General features: G+C 44.3%; 1 protein-coding gene across 1 annotated transcript in view; it reads left to right on the forward strand.

Annotated features, from left to right (window-relative positions):
- Positions 1-24731, forward strand: part of RASEF (RAS and EF-hand domain containing) — a 352465-nt gene that overhangs the window by 121889 nt on the left and 205845 nt on the right. The window contains exon 2 of the mRNA XM_069229982.1: positions 17112-17258. Within this exon, the coding sequence (XP_069086083.1) occupies positions 17112-17258 (147 nt within the window). The remainder of the gene's footprint in view (positions 1-17111; positions 17259-24731) is intronic.

Consider the following 24731-nt stretch of genomic DNA (forward strand, 5'->3'; position numbering starts at 1 on the left):
ACTTTATCATTTGTGTGTGATATAGTTTTATCAGTAAAACTGTATGTCTGTGCAAATGTAGTGGTTATTTCAATGTAAAGTGTGCTGCCTGTAAATGATAGTGCGCTATCACATGATGCTCATTACTGACCCGCCACATTTTTATTAGAGCTAGGTGAGTTGCAAAGGTTTATAGTTCTAAAAACGTTGTGGTTCTAAAAAGGTGTGTGAAGCACTGCAGTGGTAAATTCCACTTACGGGGTAGGCAATTGGTATTGCGGCAGTTTTAGAATGCCTACAAACATATACTTTGGGGCATTCTCAAACTTCTCTGTGATGCCTTTCCAACCCAGAAATGTTTGAAGATTTACTCATACCGAGGACTCGTGTACACATTTTACAAGGATGGAAAGGAGAATTAACTACCTCCAAACATTTTGGAGGCGCAGGGGAGGAGTTTTCTATATGGGGAAAATATTTTCGACATGGAGAATTAAATGTTCATTTGCAAAGGAGGATTAATTCCTGTGTTCAGAGTTCTTCGTCATGGTGAAGTACACAGCTGGAAATAGAAACCTTTCAGAAAAGTCACATGACATTCCTGCAGTGACAGCTCCTCCACAATGGCGAGGAGGGTTGCCCCACTGGATAGGAGCCATCAGCTGCAAAATAAAACAATATTTTATTATCGTTTTATTTTTCAGCTGCTGGTTCAGTCAGCATGTGCAGGGAGTGGTGGGGTTGGACTATGGGAGGGGGGCGGAGGAGTGGAGTGCACTTATGTGCGCATGTAGGTTTGTCCGGCTGTGTTAGGCCAACCAAACTGACATGCACACTTAGGTTTCTCCAACCCAGCTGTGTAGCACAGCACAGACTCCAATACACTGTCTGAGTGGCAAACAAAACCACTCTGACCAATCCTGGCGCTGCTCTCATTCTAGGTATAGCATGAGAGTAGTGCCAGCATTCCATGGGCAGCCTGTGCTGGTGTCCCAAGGACTGCTGGGACACCATCAGAAGCAAGAAGAGGAGCAAGGCGGCCGGGGGCGGCCGGACAGCTAAGCTTTTTTAAAATTATTATTTCCCCTGTCGCCAGCCCCCCTCCTCCATCCCCACCTTGAGATTTGCCGCGGCCGCCACTGCATTCCTGATTCCAGAATTATGTCTGGAAACTTACGCCTGGTGCAGCTTTTCAAACATGTGTCAGGGAAAGATAGTGAAAAGAAAGTGTTTTTCATGAATAGGGTTTCTATGGCTAGAATTTCATATGTAGAAATGGTGGAGGGTTTCTTACCTGAAAATCCTTATGCAAATGACAGGAAGGAAAATGTGCACATACCCAGGAGAGGAATGCAGGATTATGCACAGAATCCAGAGATTAAGACAAAAGCCCCTCAAAGTGATGTAAAGTTGCTGTAAGCAGTACACCTCAGAATAGGATGGTTCCAGGCAGACCATAGACAACTCAGATCTGGCTGTATCAGCCTGGCAGTTGCTTGTCAGCCACACAGCTGAACAATGTGCATCTTCCTCCTGGGAGGCTCCTGCTGACTGATGCAGCCTGCAGCACCCAGGCTTTCTTCCCACCCCCCTCACTTCCCATCCATGATCACTTTGACCCCACTCGTTGAATGGTGCATGTGTCCACTTCGGGATATGCATTAAGGGCAAATGTTTATGAAAGTCAGGGATGAACAGGTGTGCATTTAAGTCTACTGTGTATAACACACAGTCCGTTTCTACATGTAGACAATGCAGTGTGTGTTAGGCATGCACTTGTCGATAGGTTGCTGGTGATCATGTGCCACTGTACTGACAGAGTGCATGAGCGGCGTTTGAGCTAAGGAGTTAGGGAGATGACAATAAGGAGACTGGCAGATAGTGCCACAGAGGCATGGAGAGAGGATTTCAGCGTCACAGAGGCAGGGAGAGAAAGAGCCAGAGACATGAATACATAAAGCAACACCAAACAGCTAAGTGGTAAGACCCAAGCAGCCTTACCTGTGAAGAGGCCGACACATTTGAATTACTGAACAGTTATGAGGCTGTAGTATCGGGTAAACTAATCCCTGGAGCAACTCGGTGTGCAATTCAACACAAAGCTAACCGCCTGACTCCAGTTTTTACCTCCATACTGATTACCTTTACATGTGTTGTTGCAATAGGCAACCTTTTATTTACCTCCTCAATTGTGTGAATCTCTCGAATATGTCCATAACCATGATCAATGATCTGTATATTCACCTTCATGACTGCTTCTGTAAGGTGTGGACGCCCATATTCTGGAACTCATCATGGTGTTCTAGAATGTAATTCAGGAGGACCCACAGTCATCGCTTAAATTCCTTTTCAGCCACCTTGAAGGTATTTAGGCATTACATACCTGAGCCATTCTAATGGTGTACTGTGCAGGTACAATGGTAGATTGCCCTAGTTGTTGGTATGTGATGTTTGGTAATGCTGGAGTGATTGTAGCTGGGCTTATGTGTGATTACCTCTTGTCTGCTGATCTTATGCAGTGGATACCCCACGTCACATGTTTTGCTGCCAAGGCCAATTAGTCCACGTGTATCCTGAGTGTCAAAATTTATGGATGGTCTGTACAGAGATAACTATTACTACTCAGGATTTATACGACTTTAGATTATTTTCACAACAGCTGTGTCGATTATTGTTGTAGATTGAGCATGGATATCTGTGCAAACGTGCTTTGCTACTCATGCAGCACTATAGGCAGACACGTCTGCACTACAGAAAAGTGTTTACATTTTTCATTGTAAATAGGTTCCTCCTTATTTTATTTGGGTTGTCGGTATTGACAACAATATCAACTTTTGTCTGTTTGGCCATATTTATGCCATTATAATGAAAATGAAACTGAGCCAGAGAGTAGTTGAACATTTGAGTCTGAACTCCCATTGACAATTTTGCTATCTGAAACCAGTGCATACTGCTTGTTTACAAATAGTTGACAGAAGACAATAGACCACCTAAAGCTCACTGAAAGCATTCATTACCTGGAGATGTTCTACTTTAACAGTATTGAACTCACGACTGAAATTCCTCAGGCCACTAACACATAAGGTTCGAGACCATGCCAAGACGCACACGTGTCCCACTGAGAACAGGTTATTTCCAGGTTAGCACAGGCCTGGTTCCACCTCCTTAGTTCTCAACAATAAATGGTTCCCAGGTCCCGACACTGTTAATTGACCACTTACCCCGCACAAAGCTGCAGCATCTTCAGATGCATGCAGAGATAGTGCATCTTCTGGAAGGACGTCAGGATACCCAAGGTTCCATGATTTCACATCCACAGTCAGTCACCTCCTTATGCAACGTGCTCATCCCAAGTTTATGCACTCTGTGGAGTTTGAGCACATTCACTCGACACCTCTTCGTCTTTGGGCTTTGGCAGACATAGCTTTAGCTAGGGAGGTGTGCTCTAATGGTTAGGTGGCTGACATTTGAATCTTGAGGCCAAAATATGAAATTCGGCCTCTTTGTGTAACTGAAAATGTTGGGATTCTGGGGGGAAAAACGCGTTTTTTTTCGCGCCCTTAAGTGTAAATATATGAAGGGCGAATACAAATATAGAAATAAGAAACTAGTCTAACAATAGATTATACATGCCTAGTCGCGTTTTATTTTGATTACAAATATTTCACGGAAAGATATGAAATTAAACTTCTTGACATGAAACATGTTACTGTCCAGAAAACAGTAACGTCTTGTTTAGGATTCCTCAAGCTAAATAGATTCTGGTAAAGGGTCGGCACTTCTACGTGCACTGCCCAGTGCGGATACCACCAGCTGGGGCGCTCGTCAGGTCCACAGTTACATAGACAAGCAAAACAACGACATCTCTCCCTTCTTTGAAGAATAATCTACACCCACTACCTCCACGACATGGCACCTGGTCACTCCATACTGTGTGAAATAACCCCGTCCTAGCACGCGAGTAGCATGTTCTGCTTTGGAAGCAGTGAATATTGGCCAAAGTGCTGAAAATGACATCAACGTCTTTCTGGGAACCCAATGATCAGGGGACAGAAATGGACTCTTAAGTTTTATGTCTTAACATAACATGTTTAAGTTAATCAGAGTAGGTTGTTCTTTTCATGGTTTTCTCTTTTCTGATGCTATTGCTAGTTTGTGTTCTAATGAAAGCTATTGAATTACACAAACGTGAATATATTTATTTATGCATTTGATTAAATAACGTTATCTTAGTCGCATTGTGTCTTTTTGATTGGAAGAAGACGTTCATCAGTTTCTATTTTATGAGAATACTGCATCCCAAAGCATGTGAGTGCAAGGCACACTGTTTCAAATATTGGTGATCTAATTCTAATAATGTTATGATACTCTACATTTGTTTTCATTTCCCTTCTGTTGTACCTGTACTATTTGAACGTTTTTTAATCTCAGACAAGTGCAGCTGCAGCTTGGTATTTTTGGATTTCCTTATCACTGAACTTGGTTTAGGTGCCAGCATTAAAAGAAGAATAAGTTGGCAGACGGTTCAGATAGTGAAATCAGCAGCCAATTTAACAACCCCCTTAAGTGAATGTGGCACTTGCCATCACCCCCCCTTAGATTTCAAAATAATTCTTTAATCGTATATGGTATTGTATATGAAAGGAAACACATGTATCTGTAATTCAGGACAAATTTATGAACGATTTAAAAGTATAACTAATGGTTAGTAACGCTCATCAAGCAGCCACATCTCCATCAACACCAGCCTAAAACTGAGCTGCAATGTTGGAAAATGCATATATTAAATACTGCAGAATTGAAACTGAAATGCACATGAATGGTATAACCCAGGGGCGTAGGAGACACTAAATTTCTGGGGGGGACAGGGACAACCTTGAGGTGGGCCCCCTGCATAAAGTTTGCACCCAGAAGGGTTGCTGTGGTGGGGGGAGATGGGGAAGACGGTCGCTTCCAGTCGAGTCCTGTGTGGCCTGCAATTCCCTGTCTGCTGGGCTCTTTGCTGCCTGTTAGGCAGCGACAGGCTCTGTGATGCTGTTCGCCTGTGTGAAGTCCTAAGAGGCCTGTACTGCCTGCTGGGCGCAGTGCTTCCTGTCGATTCATGTGCTGCCTGCCAGGCACTGTGCTGCCTGTTGGGAGCTTTCTTTCTAGTCAGGCTGTGTCAGTCTCTGGGCCCCCGCCTGCCTGTGAAGGCCAGTAAGGCCTATGATTGCTGCTAGGTCCTTGTCTGACTGTCAAGTGGCAGTCTCTGTGCTGCGGCCTTCCGGTGAACTGCTGTGCTGTCTGATAGGGCCGTCCTTAGTGCTGGTGGCGCCCTGTGCGACATTGTTTGTTGGTGCCCCCCAGTGACCACCTCTGCCACGGATTCCCTCACTACCATCCATCACCACTCTCTCTCAGATGCATTTCATTCATTTTATAGCACCACTCATACCGGGAAATATCCCTTACAACGCAATCAATGCAATGCATTGACCACGCTGCCATTACCACACATATGGGTCTAGCACGCATGCCTTTACCACACATGTCTTTACCACGCATATGCGTGGTTACAGCATAGATAGCGGTCTAGCTGTCCGGGTGGAACAGGAAGAAGCAGAGGAGAGAGAGGTAAGTAGGGCTGTGGCCGGGTTTAGAGTGGGAGGTTGGGAGGTTGGGGTCCTTTTTAGGGCAGGGTAGGGTCGGGGTAGTTTTTAGGACAGGGTGGGGTAGGTTTTAGGGGTCAGGATGAGTGCATGGAGTTCAAGTAGTTTTAGGACAGTGTGGGGTAGGTTTTAGGGTACAGGGTGGGGGTCATGTAGTATTTAGGACAGAGCGGGATAGGTTTTTAGGGTTCAGGGTGGGGGCGGGAGCATCAAGGTAGTTTTTAGAGCAGTTCAGGGAAGGTTTTAGGGTTCAGAGTGGGGGTCGGGGTAGTTTTTAGGACAGGGCAGGGTTACTTTTAGGGCTCAGGGCAGGGGGGTTTAGGGCTCAGGGCAGGGGCAGTTTTAAGTGCTTGGATGGGTGGAGTATGGGATCAGGTGTAAGGGGGCAGGGTAGGGAGAATTTACCACGCATGTTCCTTTACCAAACATGCTTTTACAATGAAATTCGTTGTAAAGGCATGCGTAGTAAAGACACGGTCATTGTTGAGACCGCGATGTTAAGGCATGCACGATATACGCATGTGTTGTTCTATCATTCATCCCTCATACCAGTCTAGGGTGTCAAAGCACTTTACATCACACAGACATTACGCAGAGACAATCATCATATATGTGTAAATCAGTGTATATGAAATGTTACATAAGACAGAGGACTACAAGGTGTAGGTGTCACAGGTCATCCATACTGGTAGCAGGTATAGTTTCAGAGTGCTTTATCTGGAGAAGCGCAAACTCAGAATTTAAAACATAACACCATGGTTGGGGGCTCTCTTTAATAATAAGAACTGCACTCAAATCAACTTGTTTTGCAACATTAAGTTAATCAAAAAGTGGGGGGAAATCATGACGCTCTAATCTATACCTTGATGTTTGCATGCAGCTCTTTGATGAGTTCATTGCTCACTGTTCTATATTCAGTTTTCATTTATAAATTGCAGGGGACAAAAAAGGAGCTCTCTGATGTAGGAAGCTGGCCTTGTGTGTGGTGAGTACCTATGGTATTATCACCTTATACCAGGTCCAGGTATCACCTTATTAGTGAAGTGTAGGCAGTGTCTAGAAGCCAGGCTCTCTAGAGTTAGCTGTGGATGAGCAGCCAAGACTTATCTAGGACACATGCAAAGATCATGCAATACCACTGTAGTCACACAGCACTTACACACATGAAAGAAACACGTGTTACGAAAATAAAGGTTCCTTATTACAGTAACACAAACACTAAAACACTAGATAGGCAATACTCCAATAGGATGTAAGTAACACACTATTATATGTACAGCAGCAATCACAAATTGGCATAAAAAGCAATAGAAAACAGTGAAAAGCAATAGGCAATACTGAAGGCCTAGAGGGGACCAGACCATATACTAAGAAAGTGAAATGCGAAAGCCGGGTTCCCACCCAAGGAAGTGGAATTGGTAGAGGGGAGCTGGAGGAACGAGGAAACCCCAAAGGTAAGTACCAGAGTGCCCCCCAGCGACCAGGAGAAAAGAGGTAAGTTACAGTTTTTTACCTGACCCACCAAAAGGACTTCAGAGAAGGATATTGCAAAACGCAGACAAGACTGCAAGAAACTAGAGGTGGATCCTGGAAGAGTAAGACCTGGAAAAGAAGGGCACCAAGTCCAGTTTACGTAGGATGGTCCGGTCGTGGCAGGAGCCACTACCCACCGATCTGTGGATGCAGGAGTTGGTCGACGGGGAGACGAAGATGGTCAGCAATGCAGCACTGGAGCAGATGAAGAGTTCCTAGGTGATGCAGTTGACGTCCCACGCCAGATGAAGAATTGCAGTCAGTCTGTGGTGTGGAAAACCCACCAACAAGCCTTGGCAAAAGCAAATGTTGCAGTAGGAGAAAAGTGGAGCTACCTGGGACCAGCAAGGTCCAGGGGGACTCAACCCATGGAGGGGAGTCTCAGGTGACCATCAGCAAGGCAGAGAGTCTGGAGGAGGAGAGGCAGCCCCCACAGAAGACCTACATGCAAGGAGCCCAGGAGCTGTGGAGAGGCCCACAGCACACCTGAAGAGAGGTCCCACTTCACAGGCGAAGCACATTGAGGGCTGTGCTTCACAGAGAAGAGTGCCGGGGGTAGCTGCAAGAGATGCGGTGCATGGGGGTACTGTCCTGAATGGGAAGGCAAAGACCTACCTACTCCAAAGTTGGGCAGCTGGTAGAGAGGACCAAGGAGACCACTCCAGACTACCACCCCTGATGCAGGATCCACGCAGCTCAGGAGGAGAGGAGATCCACGCAGCCGGTTGTTGTTGCAGTTGGTGCCTGCGGATGCAGATAAGTGACTCCTTCACTTCAAGGAATTTTCCTTCTTTCTTCTCATGCAGACTGAAGACTTGCTGCCCTCAGAGGAAGCACAGCTGGGCAAATGTTGCAGTTGCTGGAAGGAGTCGGAGAAACAATGTTGCGTGGCAAAGTCGTCGCTGGAGCTGCAGATTGTAGGTTCCTGTGAAGTCCAGTTGCGGTTCCAGTGGCCAGAAGTCAAAGTAAACGTTGCAGAGGAGTCCTGCTGGAATCTTGCACGTCAAATCTGAGGACCCACCCAAGAGGGAAACCCAAAATAGCCCAGAAAGGGGGATTGGTCACCTAGCCGGGTGACCACCTAGGAGGGGGCTGTGATGTCACCTCCCTGACCTGGCCACTCAGATTCTCACAGAGGCCTCTGCCAACCTTAGATTCAAGATGGAAGAATCAAGTGGCCACCTGGAGGAGCTCTGGGCACCACCCCTGGGGTGGTGATGGACAGGGGAGTGGTTACGCCATTTCCATTGTCCAGTTTCACGCCAGAGTAGGGGCTGAGGTCCATGAACTGGTACAGACTGGTTTATGCAAGGAGGGCACCAAATGTGCCCTTCAGAGCATACTAGTAGCTTCGCGAGGCTACCCCTCCCAAGCCTTGTAACGGAGAGGGTGTTGCCTCCCTCTTCCAAAGGAAACCCTTTGTTCTGCCTTCCTGGGCATGAGCTGCTCAAGCAGCAGAAGGAGGGCAGAAATCTGTCTGAGGGGTGGCAGCAGCGTGAGCTGTTCGGAAGACCCCATAAAGCTGGTAGGAGCAATGCTGGGGATCCTCTAAGGAGCCCCCAAAGTGCATGGAATCATACAATCAATACTGACAATATTATTGGGGTATGATTCTGACATGTTTGTTACCAAACATGCCCAGGTTCGGAGTTACCATTATGTAGCTGGACATAGGTAGTGACCTATGTCGAGTACAAGCGTAAAATGGCGTCCCCGCACTCACGAGGTCCAGGAAAATGGAGCTGGAGTTCGTCGGGGCACCTCAGCTCCTGCAGAGGTGCCCTCACACACAGGTACTTGCACCCTACCCTCTGGGCTAGGAGGGCCTACCATAGGGGTGACTTACAGTGACCTGGTGCAGTGGCCTGAAGTGAAAGGGTGCAAGCACCTTTTCACGCAGGCTGCAATGGCAGGCCTGCAGACACAGTTTACAAGGGCTCCTATGGGTGGCATAATACATAATAAATGCTGCAGCCCATGGGAACCCCAGATCCCCCAATGCCCTGGGTACCTGGGTACCATATACTAGGGACTTATAAGGGGCACCAGTATGCCAAGTGGGGGGTGTGTGTGGTCCAAGCAACCAAATTTAATGGGAGAGAGCACTGGGGTCCTGGTTAGCAGGATCCCAGTGAACACAGTCAAAACATACTGACAACAGGCAAAAAGTGGGGTAACCATGCCAAAAAGAGGGTACTTTTCTGCATCTGACAAAAGCAGAAACCCACTGACCTATTCACATTATATACACTTTGTGATCTGCATGTAGACGGCCTTTGTAGCAGGCATAGTAACCCTGTACGTTATGATGAGTCAAAACTTCCACTAGACAAAACTTCAGTCTCTCTCCAGAATGACCATTAATCACCGGAATTATCTTAAGATTTTTATTGTTGCCTGAAAACTGTTGGTGGCAAGGAACATCCAGCAGGTGCTTTTAAAGTCACAATATACTTGCAAACATAGCACCCCCATCCTAAGTCAGCACCCAGTGCTGCAGCACCGGTTGCATCGCCCTAGCTGCCTTACCTTGCCCTGTCCATCTCTTAGGCCATCTGGTTCTTCCTGGGACCCATGCTGTGTGCTGGTCTCTCCACTTTCTATCCAGCAGTGTCAGGCTCTGTTCCACCATAGCCTGTGAAGTCCTGTAAAGCCTGTGAGCTGCCACAGTGCTGGCTTCGCATCCACAGGCCATTGGCAGGAAATGAGATTTACAGACAGCCCTTGCCCTTCAGAGCGGGCTTTCACAAATACCAGGAAGGCTGAGGAGAGACAGGGGACAGAAATGTTGGGGGGGGGGCAGGATGTCAACTTAGGGGACAATAATTAGCACTGGGGCAGGCAAGCTGGAGACAGAGGAGAGAAGAGAGTGAGAGAGAGACGACAGAAAGGGGGGCCCTAACAAACACTGACGCGCAGGGTGCCACTAGCGCGCTAAAGCCTGCCCTGCTCATATCTAACAGTAACTCAACAATACTGTTTTTAGAAAGGGAGATACTCTGCAACACAGCACTGTATTTAAAAAGAAAGGGAGTTACTTAGCAATAGTTTATTTAATTACCCAAACCTCCTTACCTTCTCAAATCTTGCTGCTGTCTTCAGGGTTCGATCTTCAAGGGACAGGAAGGGTCGGGCTCAGGAGGGACTGGATGCACACAGCAATCAACAAAGGGCCTCTCCTCTCCCTTTGTTCTCAGAAGTGCAGACTGCAGGCAGCTATGGCGGCAAGGTGAGAAAGAATCCCTTGTGTGCTGCAGCACAACAAAAGGGCAGAGGGCGAGTGTCCTGGAGCCAGGTCACATGTCAAGTGCAGGGCCATATAGGTAGCGCTTTCATGCGCTAATGGCCCTGCGAATTACAGGAGAAGGGAAAATTCTTCTGTCCCCTCGGGCCCCCCACCCTTGTCCCCCGTGTCCCCCCCACTCCAAAATCTGGGGGGTACATATCCCCCGCGTCCCCCACACTTCCTACGCCCATGGTATAACCCCTGCAATCACTGACAACATTCATATTAACTTAACGCCTATCATTCTAATTACATAACGTGTTTTGTATTGCTTGGTCGATCTGATTTGACATGCATGCAGTCCAGTACCACAAGGAGATTTAGAAAACTGACCACACCATAAAATGTTGGTCTATGCATTGTTTGTCTTGCGCGGGCTGCAGCATAGTGAGGTGCTCCTCCTTCATCAGGTCTAGTTAGGCCGTAAAGCCATCGGTTTTCTGAACGTGCCACCATGAGATTCGATGCAACCAGTATTTGGGCAGAGGCAGAGATGGCATGGCAGTGGTCACTTGTGAGCGCTCCCTGCAAGTTTACCAGCCACGTCTAGAATCATGCCGCGAAAAAGTATAGCTCCCATCCATATCCGCACACTCAATTCTTTTATTCGTTAGATGTGTGGGTGGCAATAGCAATTGCATTCTATGCAACGCTAATTAAAAAAGAGTATTTTTGGTTGAATACGTACTTTTAAATGATATTAGCTGATGTTTTATTATTCATTATATATAACCGCTTTTAGTGGAAAATTATTGGTAGTTCTTGACCACTTTTATATATTTAAAGCTATTTTATGTAACGGATGCCTGTCTTTCACTTTCTTTGGGACAGTGTCTTGGAAATACTACTACTACTACTAATAATAATAATACTAATAAATAATAATAATAATAATTATTATATTAATTATAATAATAGTTTAACATATTAAATATGAAGGTCTTTGTTAGGAGTCAGTGTTGCGCCCTCTACGCCTATGAGAGATATCGGATTCGACCCACCTCCTAATCACATCGGTTTAGGATTAAACACGTATCTCCGTAGAAGTAAAAATGGTCGTAATTTTTTATAAACCTACCCCCTGAACTTAAGTTTTCGTAAACCTACCCTACTTTCTTCTTCTTTGTGGGCTTCAAGGAGTGAATGGGATATTTGTTGAGGGAGATGGACAGAGGGATCAGTAAACCCATTCAGCGTTACTCCTTTGCCTTGCATAGACAGGGGTCTAGCCTGCACGTTTTTATGATTTCATTCAATAGTGCTATTTGATGTAAAAAAAGGTTTCTTGGCATTATAATAAATGTTTAATGAGTTCTGCATTTGCTGCCTTTTGCTGAGCTCGTGCCTGAGTGAGCTACCTCTCTACTCTTGTATTACGCACTTGCCTCATATCATTTGGCTTGCACATGAGCACACTGTGTCACTGGTTTAAGGAGAGATAGTCACAAAATAGACACATAGATGCACAAAAATTAGCAAATCCAAAATAAAGACACTGGGCTGCTGGAGACTTCGAGAGCCCTTGATAGCCATCGGGTTGTAATCTTAAATGTGACATATTTTATAGAATATTTTGGAAAGCCAGGAAAGGATTACTAATCAATTTGTTGTGCAGAAACTATGGATTCAGTACTTACTTGTTGTGTTTCACACAAAACATTCTCTAGTGCAGTTTAAGAGGTAGTTCTAAACAAATGTTAAATCTACTCACCTAGGCCCATATTTTTACTTTTTTAGCACCGCATTTGCGCTGCTTTTTAACGCAAAAGCGGAACAAACTTACAAAATACAGTTGTATTTTGTGTTTGTGCCACTTTGCGTCAAAAAATGATGTAAATGCGTCACTAAAAAAGTATAAATAATGGCCATAGTTTTATTCTACGTGTGTGTGTCATACCAGCCTGTGTGAGTCTGTATTTGTGTGTGTCTGCGGACATGTGCGTGTGAGTATGTTTGCGTGTGTGCGTACATTTACATTTTAGAACTCACAAAGGCTCCCAGAAATACTCTTGGAAAGCTGTGACTACCACTAGTGCAGATTAAGAGGTAATTCTAAACAAATGTTGTTTGTGTGTATGTGTGTGCGTGCAGTGTGTGTGTATTTGTGTGTGTGAGTGTACATTTACATTTTAGAATTCATAAAGACTCCCATAAGTACTCTTGAAAATCTGTGACTGTCACACATTTCTTTGAGTACTCTTGGAAAACTTTTGTAATTCCTAGTGTCTCACATGAGAAAGCAGTTCTGCATGCGTAATTATACCTAGTGCATGCACACACTTGCATGAGTGTAATTACCCTGCTCATTCACACCCTGGAAATGGATTTCCTTCTTCCTCTGACCAAAGTAAATCTCCAAGTTTTCAGGATGGCAATGGCCACTTTTGTTGGTGTTTTCAAACTTTCAGGGCATTCCCAACCTGGAGCACCCACCCTCCGTACCTTGTAAAAGGTTTGCTCACAGAAAAATATATTTGGAAGTAAACCTCCCTCTTGGTGTAGAACAGTGTTTTGTGAATGGCAAAAACTAATTGGCACCCCAGCTCATTTGTGGGGGCTGGGACTGATTTTTCCCAATCAGACTTTGATTAGGCTTTGAACAGACGAGAGAGAGAATGGCAGAAAAAGGAGAAAGAAATAAGAGAAAACTGAAAACGGCGAAAGCAGGGACAAAAAAACCCCGCAAGAGTGGGATTAAGAATTAGGGCGGCCTATTTAAAGTGGTGCAAGGAAGCCATGCTACACAGGGAAAGAACAGAAATGACCTGTATTTACAAAATACAGTGCATTTCAATCCTTTCCACCTGCGCTGGTACACAATTGGTTGCCTAGCGCTAACACAGGCAAACTTGCACCATAGTGTAAGGTTTCCTGTGTTGCATGGAGGATTGTTTTTGTGCAGAAAGGGACACCTTCTTGCACAAAAACAATCCGTAGAGGCATTTTCTTCTTTCTATGTGTGCTGCAGATTGAAGCACACATAGAAAGAGTTAAGGGTTAAGACGAATTCCCAGGTTTACAAAGCCTTTTAAATCTGTGAATGCATCAAAACCCATGGGTGTTGCTTGGGAAAACCCACCGCAACACCCATGGAACACCCTCTTGATGCAGAGTAAGGCAACACAGCAACTTGCCCTGCGTTGCCTTACACAATATCTATGAGGCTATGAAAATCCACACAAAGTGGCTTTGTGTGGCCTAGTAGATATGGGTCTGCACTCTGTGCCACCGGAACGTTAAAAAATGTGAGGTTCCAGTGGCGCATGGGGTTTGTAAATATGCCTCAGGATTTCTAAGATGGTGGAAGGAAGAAGCTTGATATGGAATCAAGTCTGCTGTTGTGTTTTGCCACGCCGATATTTGGCACTGCCAGAGGCAAACTCCTAAGAAAACCTTTGGACTCCTGCATGCATTTTAATGCATTTTTTTTTTAATTACTCACTAATCCTGCCTTCCAACCTTTGGATAATTTCATTATGATACAGCAACTGGCGTTATTCACTAAAGGGGTAACTTGATTGTTTATCAATAAAGCGTTTTTCTCAGCTATCTCTTAGGGTCAGGGAATAAATGGCAATACAATGGGGAAACATATCAAACCATCTTCTTATTTTACCATCCAGATGAGTAAACACGTTCTGGATTCCGCAAGAGTTAATGCAACCTCCAAGTTTTGGAAGCTGATTTCAAGCGTCTGTGGTGACTCTCGGCCTTTGCCTGGTACCTCAATCATTCCTGTAACTTGAGTAAAACATTTTGGGTCTCTTTATACAGAGGTACATGCATAAAATTTCAGGGAACTGGTCGAAACCAGGAAATCTGATGTATCCCCAATTAGATTCACCCTGGCAGAAACCAAGGCAGCAATAACTTCTTTGAAGTGGGGGAAGGCCCCGGGTCTCGACAAAGTCCCTGGTGATCTCTATAAATCGAATCCCAAAATCTGGGCTCCTTATCTGAACTTGGTCTGCGATGCAGTTGCTGCAGGTGCAATCATTCCTCGGACATGGAGGGGAGCTGAGATAGTTCCCCTCTTCAAAAAAGGCAGCCTTTGGCGATCCTTCTAACTATCGCCCAATATGCAAACTCGATAACCTCCAAAAACTCTTTGCAAAGCAGATCTTGTCCCATTTAGAAGAGTGGATAATAGAGAATGGAGCCATCTCCGATTTACAGGCAGGGTTCAGACCTGCGATCGGTACAATAGACCAGGTCTTGAGGTTCTTAGCAATTAAATGGAAGACAGTGGATGTTGGAGGTGGAAACCTATATGTGGCCTTTGTCGATCTTAGAGCGGGTTTTGACATGGTACCTAGGAACAAACTTTGGCTGACACTATCTAATATGGGTGTCCCTAAAGGTCTTCTAAACCTTATAGTCCGACTCCATGACAGTACCTTTGCCCAAATCAGGAGCGGTAAGGATGGTGAACTATCTGATCCAGTTGCTATTGAAAGAGGAGTTAGGTAAGGCTGCGTTTTAGCACCCACCCTCTTCCTTCTATGTATAAACAACTATATCACATTTTTAACTAATTGTAATAATGATTCACCTAAGTTAGCAGGTAAGAAAACCCCAGGTCTTCTTTTTGAGGACAACACCATCCTATTAGCCAAAACTCCTATGGGATTGCAAAATTTGGCTAACCAATTATGTTTGTTCTGCAAAGATTTTGGTTTGAAAGTTAACGTTAATAAAACCAAGTTTATGATATGTAGCTCCAGGAGAACAAAAGCTAAAGCGACCATTTCCATGAATTCTATTCCTTTGGAAAGGGTAACTGAGTATGATTACTTGGAGATTAGATTAATGGATTCGGGCAGTTGGGTTGCAGCTATCAGAAAAGGGGCTCATATAATATGCCAAAGAGGGGGGCCCTAGGACGCAAAGCTAGGACTGTAGTTAGTCCACCTTTGAATCCTATTCTTGAAATATATAAAGTTCAAATTCGATGTGCTGCACTGTATGGGGCAGAGTTATGGGGTTCCCAAAGGCAGTTGGGTGTTCTCCAAATTAAAGATAATTATTTTCTCAGGTATATAATGAGGCTAATGAGGTTGGGGAAAGGTACACCGATGATCCCTCTCAGACTTGATCTTGGAACAAATAGCATTAAATATGTAGCGAGTCTGAGACCTCTCTTATATTGGATCCGTTTATGGAAAATGGAAGAACTGGAACCTTTTCGAGAGGCAATGAAAGATCTTATAAAGAGCCAGAATAGCTGGAAAAAGGTCAGCTGGTTGAGGGAGATGAAATTGGCCTTGGACGAATTGGCTTTCCCCCACTTTTGGGAGAGACCTGAGTCGATCCCCACGAATGCTACTTCATTAGTTAAGCAGAGATACTGGGAGAAGGCCAATGCGGAGATCCTTCATAGTAATGGGGTGGGCCGCTTAACTTCTGAGTTCCTGCTTGCAAAACAAAAACCATGGCCTGAGCAATTTTTTGATCTTCCAATACGTGCTTATGCTCGTGCTTTATTCCTCCAGTTCAGATATGGAACTTTACCAGTCAACCGTTTTACTGTTCGATTATCGAAGAATAGTTCCGAGGCAAATAAATGCTCAAAGTGCAATATATTGGAGGAATCAATTGAACATGTTCAGTGTTTTTGCCCCCTATATAAGAGTCCTAAGGGAAAATGGATTATTCCATTGTGTAAAGCTCTGCTATTATATGACCGAGCTAATGCCTATATAATTTGTAAATATGATTTGTCTACATTGGTTGTAAGCGCGGTCACTACATTTTTGACAGCAGCTTGGTCTATTCATTATAGGGCCACTTTTAGTGTCTGACTCCCAAGGTTGAGCTATATAGCAGGAATAGTGGGGAACAATAGATGGTTATGATCTTTGGATGGTTCACCCCCTTTTCCCTGTTTCTATTTAATGGTTTTAGAGATTATATTTTCTTATCAAATTCTATTATACCTTACAGTGATAATATTATGATAACAAAAGTATCTGTTTTTATTATCTTTAGCTTTTATGGTCAATGGTTGAGATAAAGCATTTATCTGTCAATCTATTTACTGTATAACAGCACACTGCACTTTAGACTGTTATGATTAGAATAGTTCCTATGATTCGTGGCTGAGATATTGTATTTATTCATTAATCTAGTCACTGTATGATAGCACATTGCACCTTAGACTGTTAGTAGTAGAATTATCTTAATATGAGTGGTTCTGGTTACAAAATGTGTTTCTTTTTAGGTAAATGGTATACTGAACCTTAGACTGGTAGTCTTGAAATTATTTTTATACTGAAGTCTTGATTTTATTATGCATTTACACATGTATTAATGGTTAAAAGTACATCTAATTTTAAATAGCTGTGAATGGCAATGTAATAGCCTCTAGTAGGAGCTTGCTGAAATGTGCTGATGATCGGTTTTCAAGCAGGTAAGAAGGTCTCTTGTTATTTATCTCCCCTAGATTATGAAGAACCTAAAAGTTGTTCCTGATTTTAGTATTTATTAAGAGTTGTTATTATTTATTCTTATATATTTCTTTCTTGTTTTTCTTTTTTTTATGCACTGATGTATGGTTGATTGTACTTTAATGGTCTAAATTTTGACCGAATAAAGAATTGAATTGAATTGAGTAAACACATTCCTCTTATAAAGGGCCTGTTTCACTGTATCCTTTTTTATTACAGGCATGAACAAGTCAGTGTTCTGTATCAGAACATCAACATAGTTGAACCCCGCCTAATTCAGCAGTATGAACGAGTCATTAGGAACTTCATTCGGGAAATCAAGCTTCAAAGCACAGAGATGGAGAACCTCGCCTTTGCAGTGAAAAGGTAACAGTTACAAGATCTGCTCACTAAATCATTGTGACTCAACTTGCCCATCCCATGTCAAAAGTGGCTTAAATTGAAGGCCGTGCAGAATTACGAGGGTTCAACTCAACTAAAGCTTGTTGCAAGCACTGCACCTCCACATTAGAAGTGGGGCTCCTGGTTTTATCGTATTGTTTAAATTTTCGTCTGCATTTACCCATATATATATATATATTTTTTTATCTGTACTTATCCATATTTAGTTTGTGCTTAGTGTAAACAATGAAGATGCAATTGAGTACATTTCCACATTTTTTTAACTGACAAATGTTTACTCATGTTTGAATGTCCAATGGATTCAGCAATGTTCACTATAATACAGTAATGTCAAACAATTTGCATTATAGAACAGCTGACATAGCTGTACTGCTGCAGTTATTTAAGTTTCATTAGGAAATCTTTTATTACATTTTTGACTCCCCTACCTGTTAATCTGCACAGCGTTTGACCTAGCACTCATGCTGGGCAGTAGTGAATAGCGTCCAAAAGAAAACCTCCTTTTCTATTTATCCATGTTTTAAAATAAATACAGACAGGAACATATATGGTTTTCTGTTTGTATTTAGCAGTAAATATCAGTAACAACGTACATCAGAGAACCTTAGGCTTAGCCAAAAGGCATCGTCTCCAGCAGAGTGAGACTGAAGTGTGGAAATAGCTGTAGTAAGGATGAAAAATGATTCACAAAGCCAACTGTATCTGAGTGTACCACTTTGGATTATCACTTGCGCAAGCAGAAGTAACACATAGTTCCCGTAACCTCTGCAGTGGTGCACATCACATGGCAGAGTACATGGGCGCATTCCTGGGTGAGTGTCACAGAAAAACAGTGCAAATGAAATCAACAGCTTCACAGTTATACCTTTGTGGCTATTCACAAACATTCGAAATGCAGTTCCCACATGTATGTGAGTTTCCAAAAGTAGACCGAATGATCCAGGTCAAAGTGGTATAGAAACTTTTTTATTTAAGGAGAGAAAGTATTTCAAATAAGTATTTTGTTGTATTTACAAAGGGGGAATCTACATTTATATATTTTACCACAGGTCTTTCCCTAGTCCTACAGTGTCTGCAATACGCCTGTAATGTTTGTCAATCAAATACACTTGCTGGTGTGACTTTCCTAAATGTATGGGAGCTTTGTGATTGATTTCAAAGCATCTAAAGTCCCATAATGCAGAAGTATATGACATACATCTAGGCACTTCTCTCTTGCTTTGTGTATTGGACCCTGTAATCTTTCAGAGTGAATGAGCCAGCCGTATACCAAAATCTAATTGTAAACAAATGTCATCATGATCTGTACTTTATTATTGCATGACACATAAAACAGAAAACATAATAAAACAACCATAGAACTTATAAGTGGGCATAACGTTTAGTGATGTTAGTCATATGCTATTTTAATAAGAGTCTTGCTACAATTTTGAAGCAGTTCTAATACCAAGAAGTATTTATAGAAAGCATTCTCTGTTCAGATCCAACCAAAATATAATAATTGAAGGTTTCTAAAAACTCATTTGGTTCAATCCACCAAACTCTCATATTTAGACATTACTTAATTGAACTGGCTGAAATGTTCTAATTGAAAGTATTGATAGTGCAGCATACAGTTACATCACAAGTATGGGCACAAGATGAATGACAGCAAAGGACATGTTCTGGTTTAAAATGTCGCATTATATTGCATTGTTACACTTATATTACTTTTGCTTCCCTAGTGTGGGGCTCTTGACTACATGGGTAGCATGCAACAATGTGTAGCGTATGTGGCAGGAAAGGTGTTGAGCTTGTTTAGATCCTGTATGAGAAGTGTTTCCATGCTGTACGTGAAGATCACCAAGATGTGATTATTGTGTTATCTGATGCAGTGCTTAAACAGGTGATGGATGAAGAAGTGTGAAAGATAGGTGCACAGTTTATGGTTTTCAGTAAATTGACAGTTTTGAACTGCTCTGCAGGACCCTTTTTGGTATTTTGTATAGTTATAGTCCACTTACCTGGATACTGTACTGGGTTGTCCATTCTGAGATTTGTTTGTTTAAAGTTTATGATCCTGAACAGGCAGAGGTTGAAGGGAGAGATTATGGAGAGTTCTGCTGGGATGGACTTTGTTATTATCATTCCATATCTGATTACCATGGTGAGATACCAACTAGTGATCATAGTATGTAAGCAGTTAGGACCCTCAGCAGTGGACTAAATTAGAGTCTTCTGTTGGCCAGTAGAAAGTGGCAGATTGCGTCTGGTTCTCCATGGTTTTTCGGTTGGTGATGGGTTGTTTATTGCTGTGGTCTGGTACAGCCCTGGTTGATAAACGTGTCTATAAAGGTTATATCTTATGTCTGTGAAAGAAGGTCAAGCAGTGTAAGAAATTGTGTTGCTGGCCGAGAGATGTAAACCCTACCCAAGCAGAAACCACAATCCTTGTCAGGGTGAAGTTAGAAGGAAATCCTAAATTGACCTGTGCTCAACCCCTCTGTAGCTTGGGACAGAGCTGTCATGTTTAACTTAGAAAAACAGTATAAAGTATTTGTGCAAAAACTCAAACAGTAACACACCACAAAAGGATCCCACACTAGATTTAGAAAAAAGAGTATTCCTTAATAAATAATACAAGACCAAAACAGCAAAAGTCCAATAAGTGGAAGTGGAGATATGCAGGTTTAAAGCTTTCAGTAAATATGGCTCTAAAAAGTACAAAGTGCCAACTGTGGATATCTGGTCACGCCAGATCGGACAAACTCACAAGTTCAGCTCAGCCACAGTAGAGCACGGCTGGCTACAGGGACCCAGTGAGGCTGTGAACAAGAGTGCCTTAAATAATGGTTTGCGTGCTGAGGATGCATCATGAAGCTGAGGAGAAGCATCAGTTCCAAGGAGCTCTGGAGCTGTGATGTGAAGTCCTGCATCATCATCATCATCATCAAGGATCCAATTGGCAAGGGATTGTGATACAAAAGGCCGGTGTTGAGGATGGGTTTTTCTTTCAGTGATGTGTCAGTTCAGAGGAGCTGTGGAGCTGCGATGCAAGAACCTCCATCATCTTCGAGGCTGCTGTTGACAAGTCAGTTGTGATGAGACGACCAGCGTTGGTAAATCTTTGCAAAATCAACGGTTCTGATGCTGGCTGCAAGGTTGACGTAGAGTTGTTTGCATCAGGAGAACCCTCACAGAAGATGCAATGTGTTGGTTCTGTCCAGGGTTTTTCCACACAACAGAGGAGATGCATCAGTTCTACTGGTTCCACAGATAGGCTGGTAGGACACCTTCAGGTCCATTTCCAAGGGTATAGGATGAGGATAGCACTACTTGGCAGCGTAGTACTCACAGATGTCAGATCCAGGTGCTGGGTTCAAGGTTGTTGGAGCTTTCTGTCCCCACAGATTAAATAGCACAAGCACTTTAGCACTGGCTAGCAGTGGTAAATTGTCCAGAGTCCTAAATCCAACAAAAATGAGGTCAGAAAAGAGGAGGAGGAAGGCAAAAAGTTTGGGGTGACCCTTTAGAGAGGACCATTTTCCAACACTATTCAAATATAAGTAGGGCTTGGCCTAGCTGCACCCGCCCATCCTGTCAGTAATGGCACATCCAGGCACACCTAAGCTCTCTATTATGTGTAGCTGTCTTGGATAACACAAAGCCCAAGTGTCAGCTACACCTAGTCATATGACCCAGAGACAGGCTACAGGAACTAAATGGCCAAGCCAGGAAAATGACAATTTTCGAATAGTGATATTTTTAAAATTGCAATTTAAAATCTGACTTTACCATAAGAGAGGATTTTTCAGTGCAATTCGAAAAACACCGAACATGACTGGTACCTGTACCCATTTGGAACTTACAGCCTATTAAATGTAATAGTCCTCAGAATGCTTCACAAGATTTTCAAATGGCTCCCCAGACACAGTAGACACATGGTCACCCAGGTCCTCATAACCAGTAGATATGACTATGGCTACACACTCTACATCAGCATCTCCAACTAGGCCACACAAAGACTCCAGACCATCCAAAACACCTCTGCCAGAGGGCGCAGCTTCCCCTTCATCACCGCCAAAGGCTGGAACTAAAGATTTGTCTGTTCAGCTAGTAGGAGTGCCTGGAGTTCGTTCCTGTTTCAGCGCCTGTATACCCACAGTGGTGATAAGCTGCACCACAAAAATCGACTTAACATAACAATAATAAGGTAACTCCAGTGTTATCCCCTGGGAGAGGTAGGTCTTGCAATAGTCAAAATCGAAAATAACATTTTTCCAGTAGGGCATGCAAAACTTAAAACTACATATCCAACTTTTCAAATACACTGCACCCTGCCCACTGGGCTGTCCAAAGTCTACCCCAAGGGTGTCATGTATTATAAAGGAAGGTTTGGGCCTTGCAAAAGATTTAGGCCCTCATTATGACAGTAGATCGCCAGGGCCACGGTAGAGGTTTCACCGCCGACAGGCTAGCGGTGAAGACCGCCAGATAATGAGACTGGCAGGTTGGCCTCTGCCAATCCTCCACATCCCCGCTTAAACCGCCAGGGTGGATGGAACCGCCGGGCCGAAGATTAGCATCTCCGACATGGCGGTCCAATGAAGATTGACGGCGGTATTTTGAGTCGGCTTTCCACCAGGGTTTCTGCGGCGGTAGCACAGCCATGAAATCCCTGGCAAAAGGCTACCAGTGACAGGAAATTTATTTTCTGTCACCAGCAGATGACTGTCCCCCGCAAGCCCCATACTGCTCCACCCCCCTCCATATCAGAACCCCCACCAGCACAGCACCCCCCCACCTCCCTACAGGCACAGCGCCCCCCAGCTCCAACCCCCTTCCCGCATACAGGCAAACGCACACAGCACCCCGCATACACTCATACACGCACCCTGCATGCACTCAATCACCAACACTGACATACAGGCATATACTCATAAGCATCCATACACACACTCACTTCAACATTCATACACACATTCATACACGCATTCATACATGCTTGCACACATTCAAACACATGCATACACACTTATATGCACACATGCAGACAGCACCCACTCACACATGCACAAACAACATCCCCCACCCTCGCATCTCCCTCCCCTGTCAGACGCCCAACTTACCTTGTCCGGCAAGGAGGTCGTCCGGCAGGGAACGGGAGCTTCCACCTCCAGCAGCACCCTTCCATCAGGACACTGCCAGACCGTATTACAGCTCGTAATACACCTGGTGGAGTCCTTTAGGCGGGGCAGGGCTGGTGGTGGAACCAACCATGTGCCTCCGACCGCCATTGTGACTACTGTAGGATTTCCACCCAAAATGTGGCGGAAATTCTGCAGTATTCATAATATGGTGGTTGGAAGGTTGGAAGACCGGTAGCACTGGTGGTCTTCTGGCTCCCGCAGCTTTGGTGGTCTTGCAAAAAGACCACGAAAGTCGCAATGAGGGCCTTAGTCTGCCAGGTTGGAATGGCAGTTTAAAACTGCACACACAAGCTGCAATAGCAGACCTTAGACATGTTTAAAGAGATACTTAGTGGCACAATCAGTGCTGTAGGCCTACAAGTCACATTTATTTACAGGTCCTTGGTACATGTGGCACCCCTTTACTAGGTATTTACAAGTACATTCAAAATGCTGATTGGCATAATCCAATGTCACCATGTTTTAAGGAGTGAGCACATGCACTTTAGCAGTGGTTAGTAATAGTAAAGTATGGCGAGTCCTAAAACCAGCAAAAATTAGATCAGCAAAAAATAGGAGGAGGAAGGTGAAACATTTGGGGGAAGACCACACTAAGGCTGACAGGTCTAATACTGGTGTCCCTTATCTGAAAGTGGGAAGAACTACTCAACATTTTATGAGTTTTCATCACTAAAGCGGAAATACCTGAAAGGCCATCAGCATTGGCGTGATATGACCCAGGACAGTGTCCCATCATAAGTAGGGAGATGGACCAAATCAACAATTTGTGAATCTCACCACTCATCTGCATCAACAATCTAAAGGACCTGGGGTCTGTCTGAAACTGGAAGTGAGTCCCAAACAGGGATGGTCTCAGCTTCTTCAGTGCCCAGAGCACAGCAAAGGCTTCTCTTTCAATAGCAATCTACTGCTATTCCTGGGGAAGTAAACTCCTACTGGTAAATGCTCTCCTCATTTACCTGTGACAAAACAGCGCCTATGCCATGCTCTGAAGTATCAATTTGCACAATAAATTATGTGGAAAAGTCAGGGGCCTTGAGTACAGGGCTGTACACATGGTCTGTTTGAGGGAGTCAAAGGCTGTCTGGCAAGCCTCTGTCCAGATCACCTTCCTTGGCTGCTTCTTCGAAGTCAGCTCAGTCAGGGGGGCAACAATGGTGCTATACCCATTGACAAACCTCCTATAGTAACTAGTGAAGCCCACAAATGCCTCTACTTCTGTCTGCATTTTTTGGGGGGCTCTTAGGCCATGATGGTTTCTATCTTGGCCTGGTGGTGCTGCATCTTACCCTCACCCACCACGTGTGCCCGGTAAACCACAGACACCTTGCCCTATGTGGCACTTACTGGCCTTGATAGTCAGGCCTGTCTGTTGCAACACCTGAAACACTCCCAGGAGGTGAAACAGGGAGTCCTCCCAGATGCTATTGAAGACAGTTATGTCATCAACATAACCAGTGCTGAAGGCCACCATTCGAGCCAAAATCTGATTTCCCCAGCATCTGAAAGGTGGCAGGGCTATTTCTCAGGCCGAAGGCTGTTACCTTAAATTGAAAGTGGCCCTCTGGTGTGGAAAATGCCAATCTCTCTTTAGTCCCCTCAGGTAGGGTGATCTGCTAATACCCTGAAGTCAGTTTAAAAGCCCCAAACATTAAATTAGCTCATTAGCTTGGAGGATGGGGTAAGCATCAGTCCTTGTGAATGAGTTGAGAGCCCAGTAGTCTGACAGTCTGTAGATATTGTTATTGACAGGGGGGCAGTCACCAGTGTCAACAGTCTGGGAATACAAGTGTGTGAGCTCAGAGGTGGGGGTGGGGGAACTGAGAGGTGAACTGTCCCAAAAGCTGACAACAATCCCTCTGCTGCTCCGGGGTCAGAGTAGGGGAGCGGTTGGTACCCTATACTGATCCCTCTTTCTCCTTGGATGACAGGAGATCAGGAAGAGGTTGACTTATTTTCTACTTCACCTTCCATTACCAACGGCATGGTGATCTCAGGAGTCTCATACTGGGGCTTCAGGAGATTGAGGTGGACGCCCCATAGCTGGTTTCTGGGGAGTCTTGATGTTCACCAAGTAGGTGGCCTTCCCCTTTCTCTCAATCTCCTCATAGGGCCCTGTCCAACAGTCTTGGAGGGCTCTGGGTTCAAATGTCTGCATCACCCACACCGTCTGGCCAGGCTAAAACGCAATCAGAGTGGCCTTCTAGTCATGTCATTGTTCATCATCTCCTGGCTAGCTTCTAAGTGC

The sequence above is a fragment of the Pleurodeles waltl genome, chromosome 1_1, assembly GCF_031143425.1.
Source record: "Pleurodeles waltl isolate 20211129_DDA chromosome 1_1, aPleWal1.hap1.20221129, whole genome shotgun sequence".
In the NCBI taxonomy this organism is placed as follows: Eukaryota; Metazoa; Chordata; class Amphibia; order Caudata; family Salamandridae; genus Pleurodeles; species Pleurodeles waltl.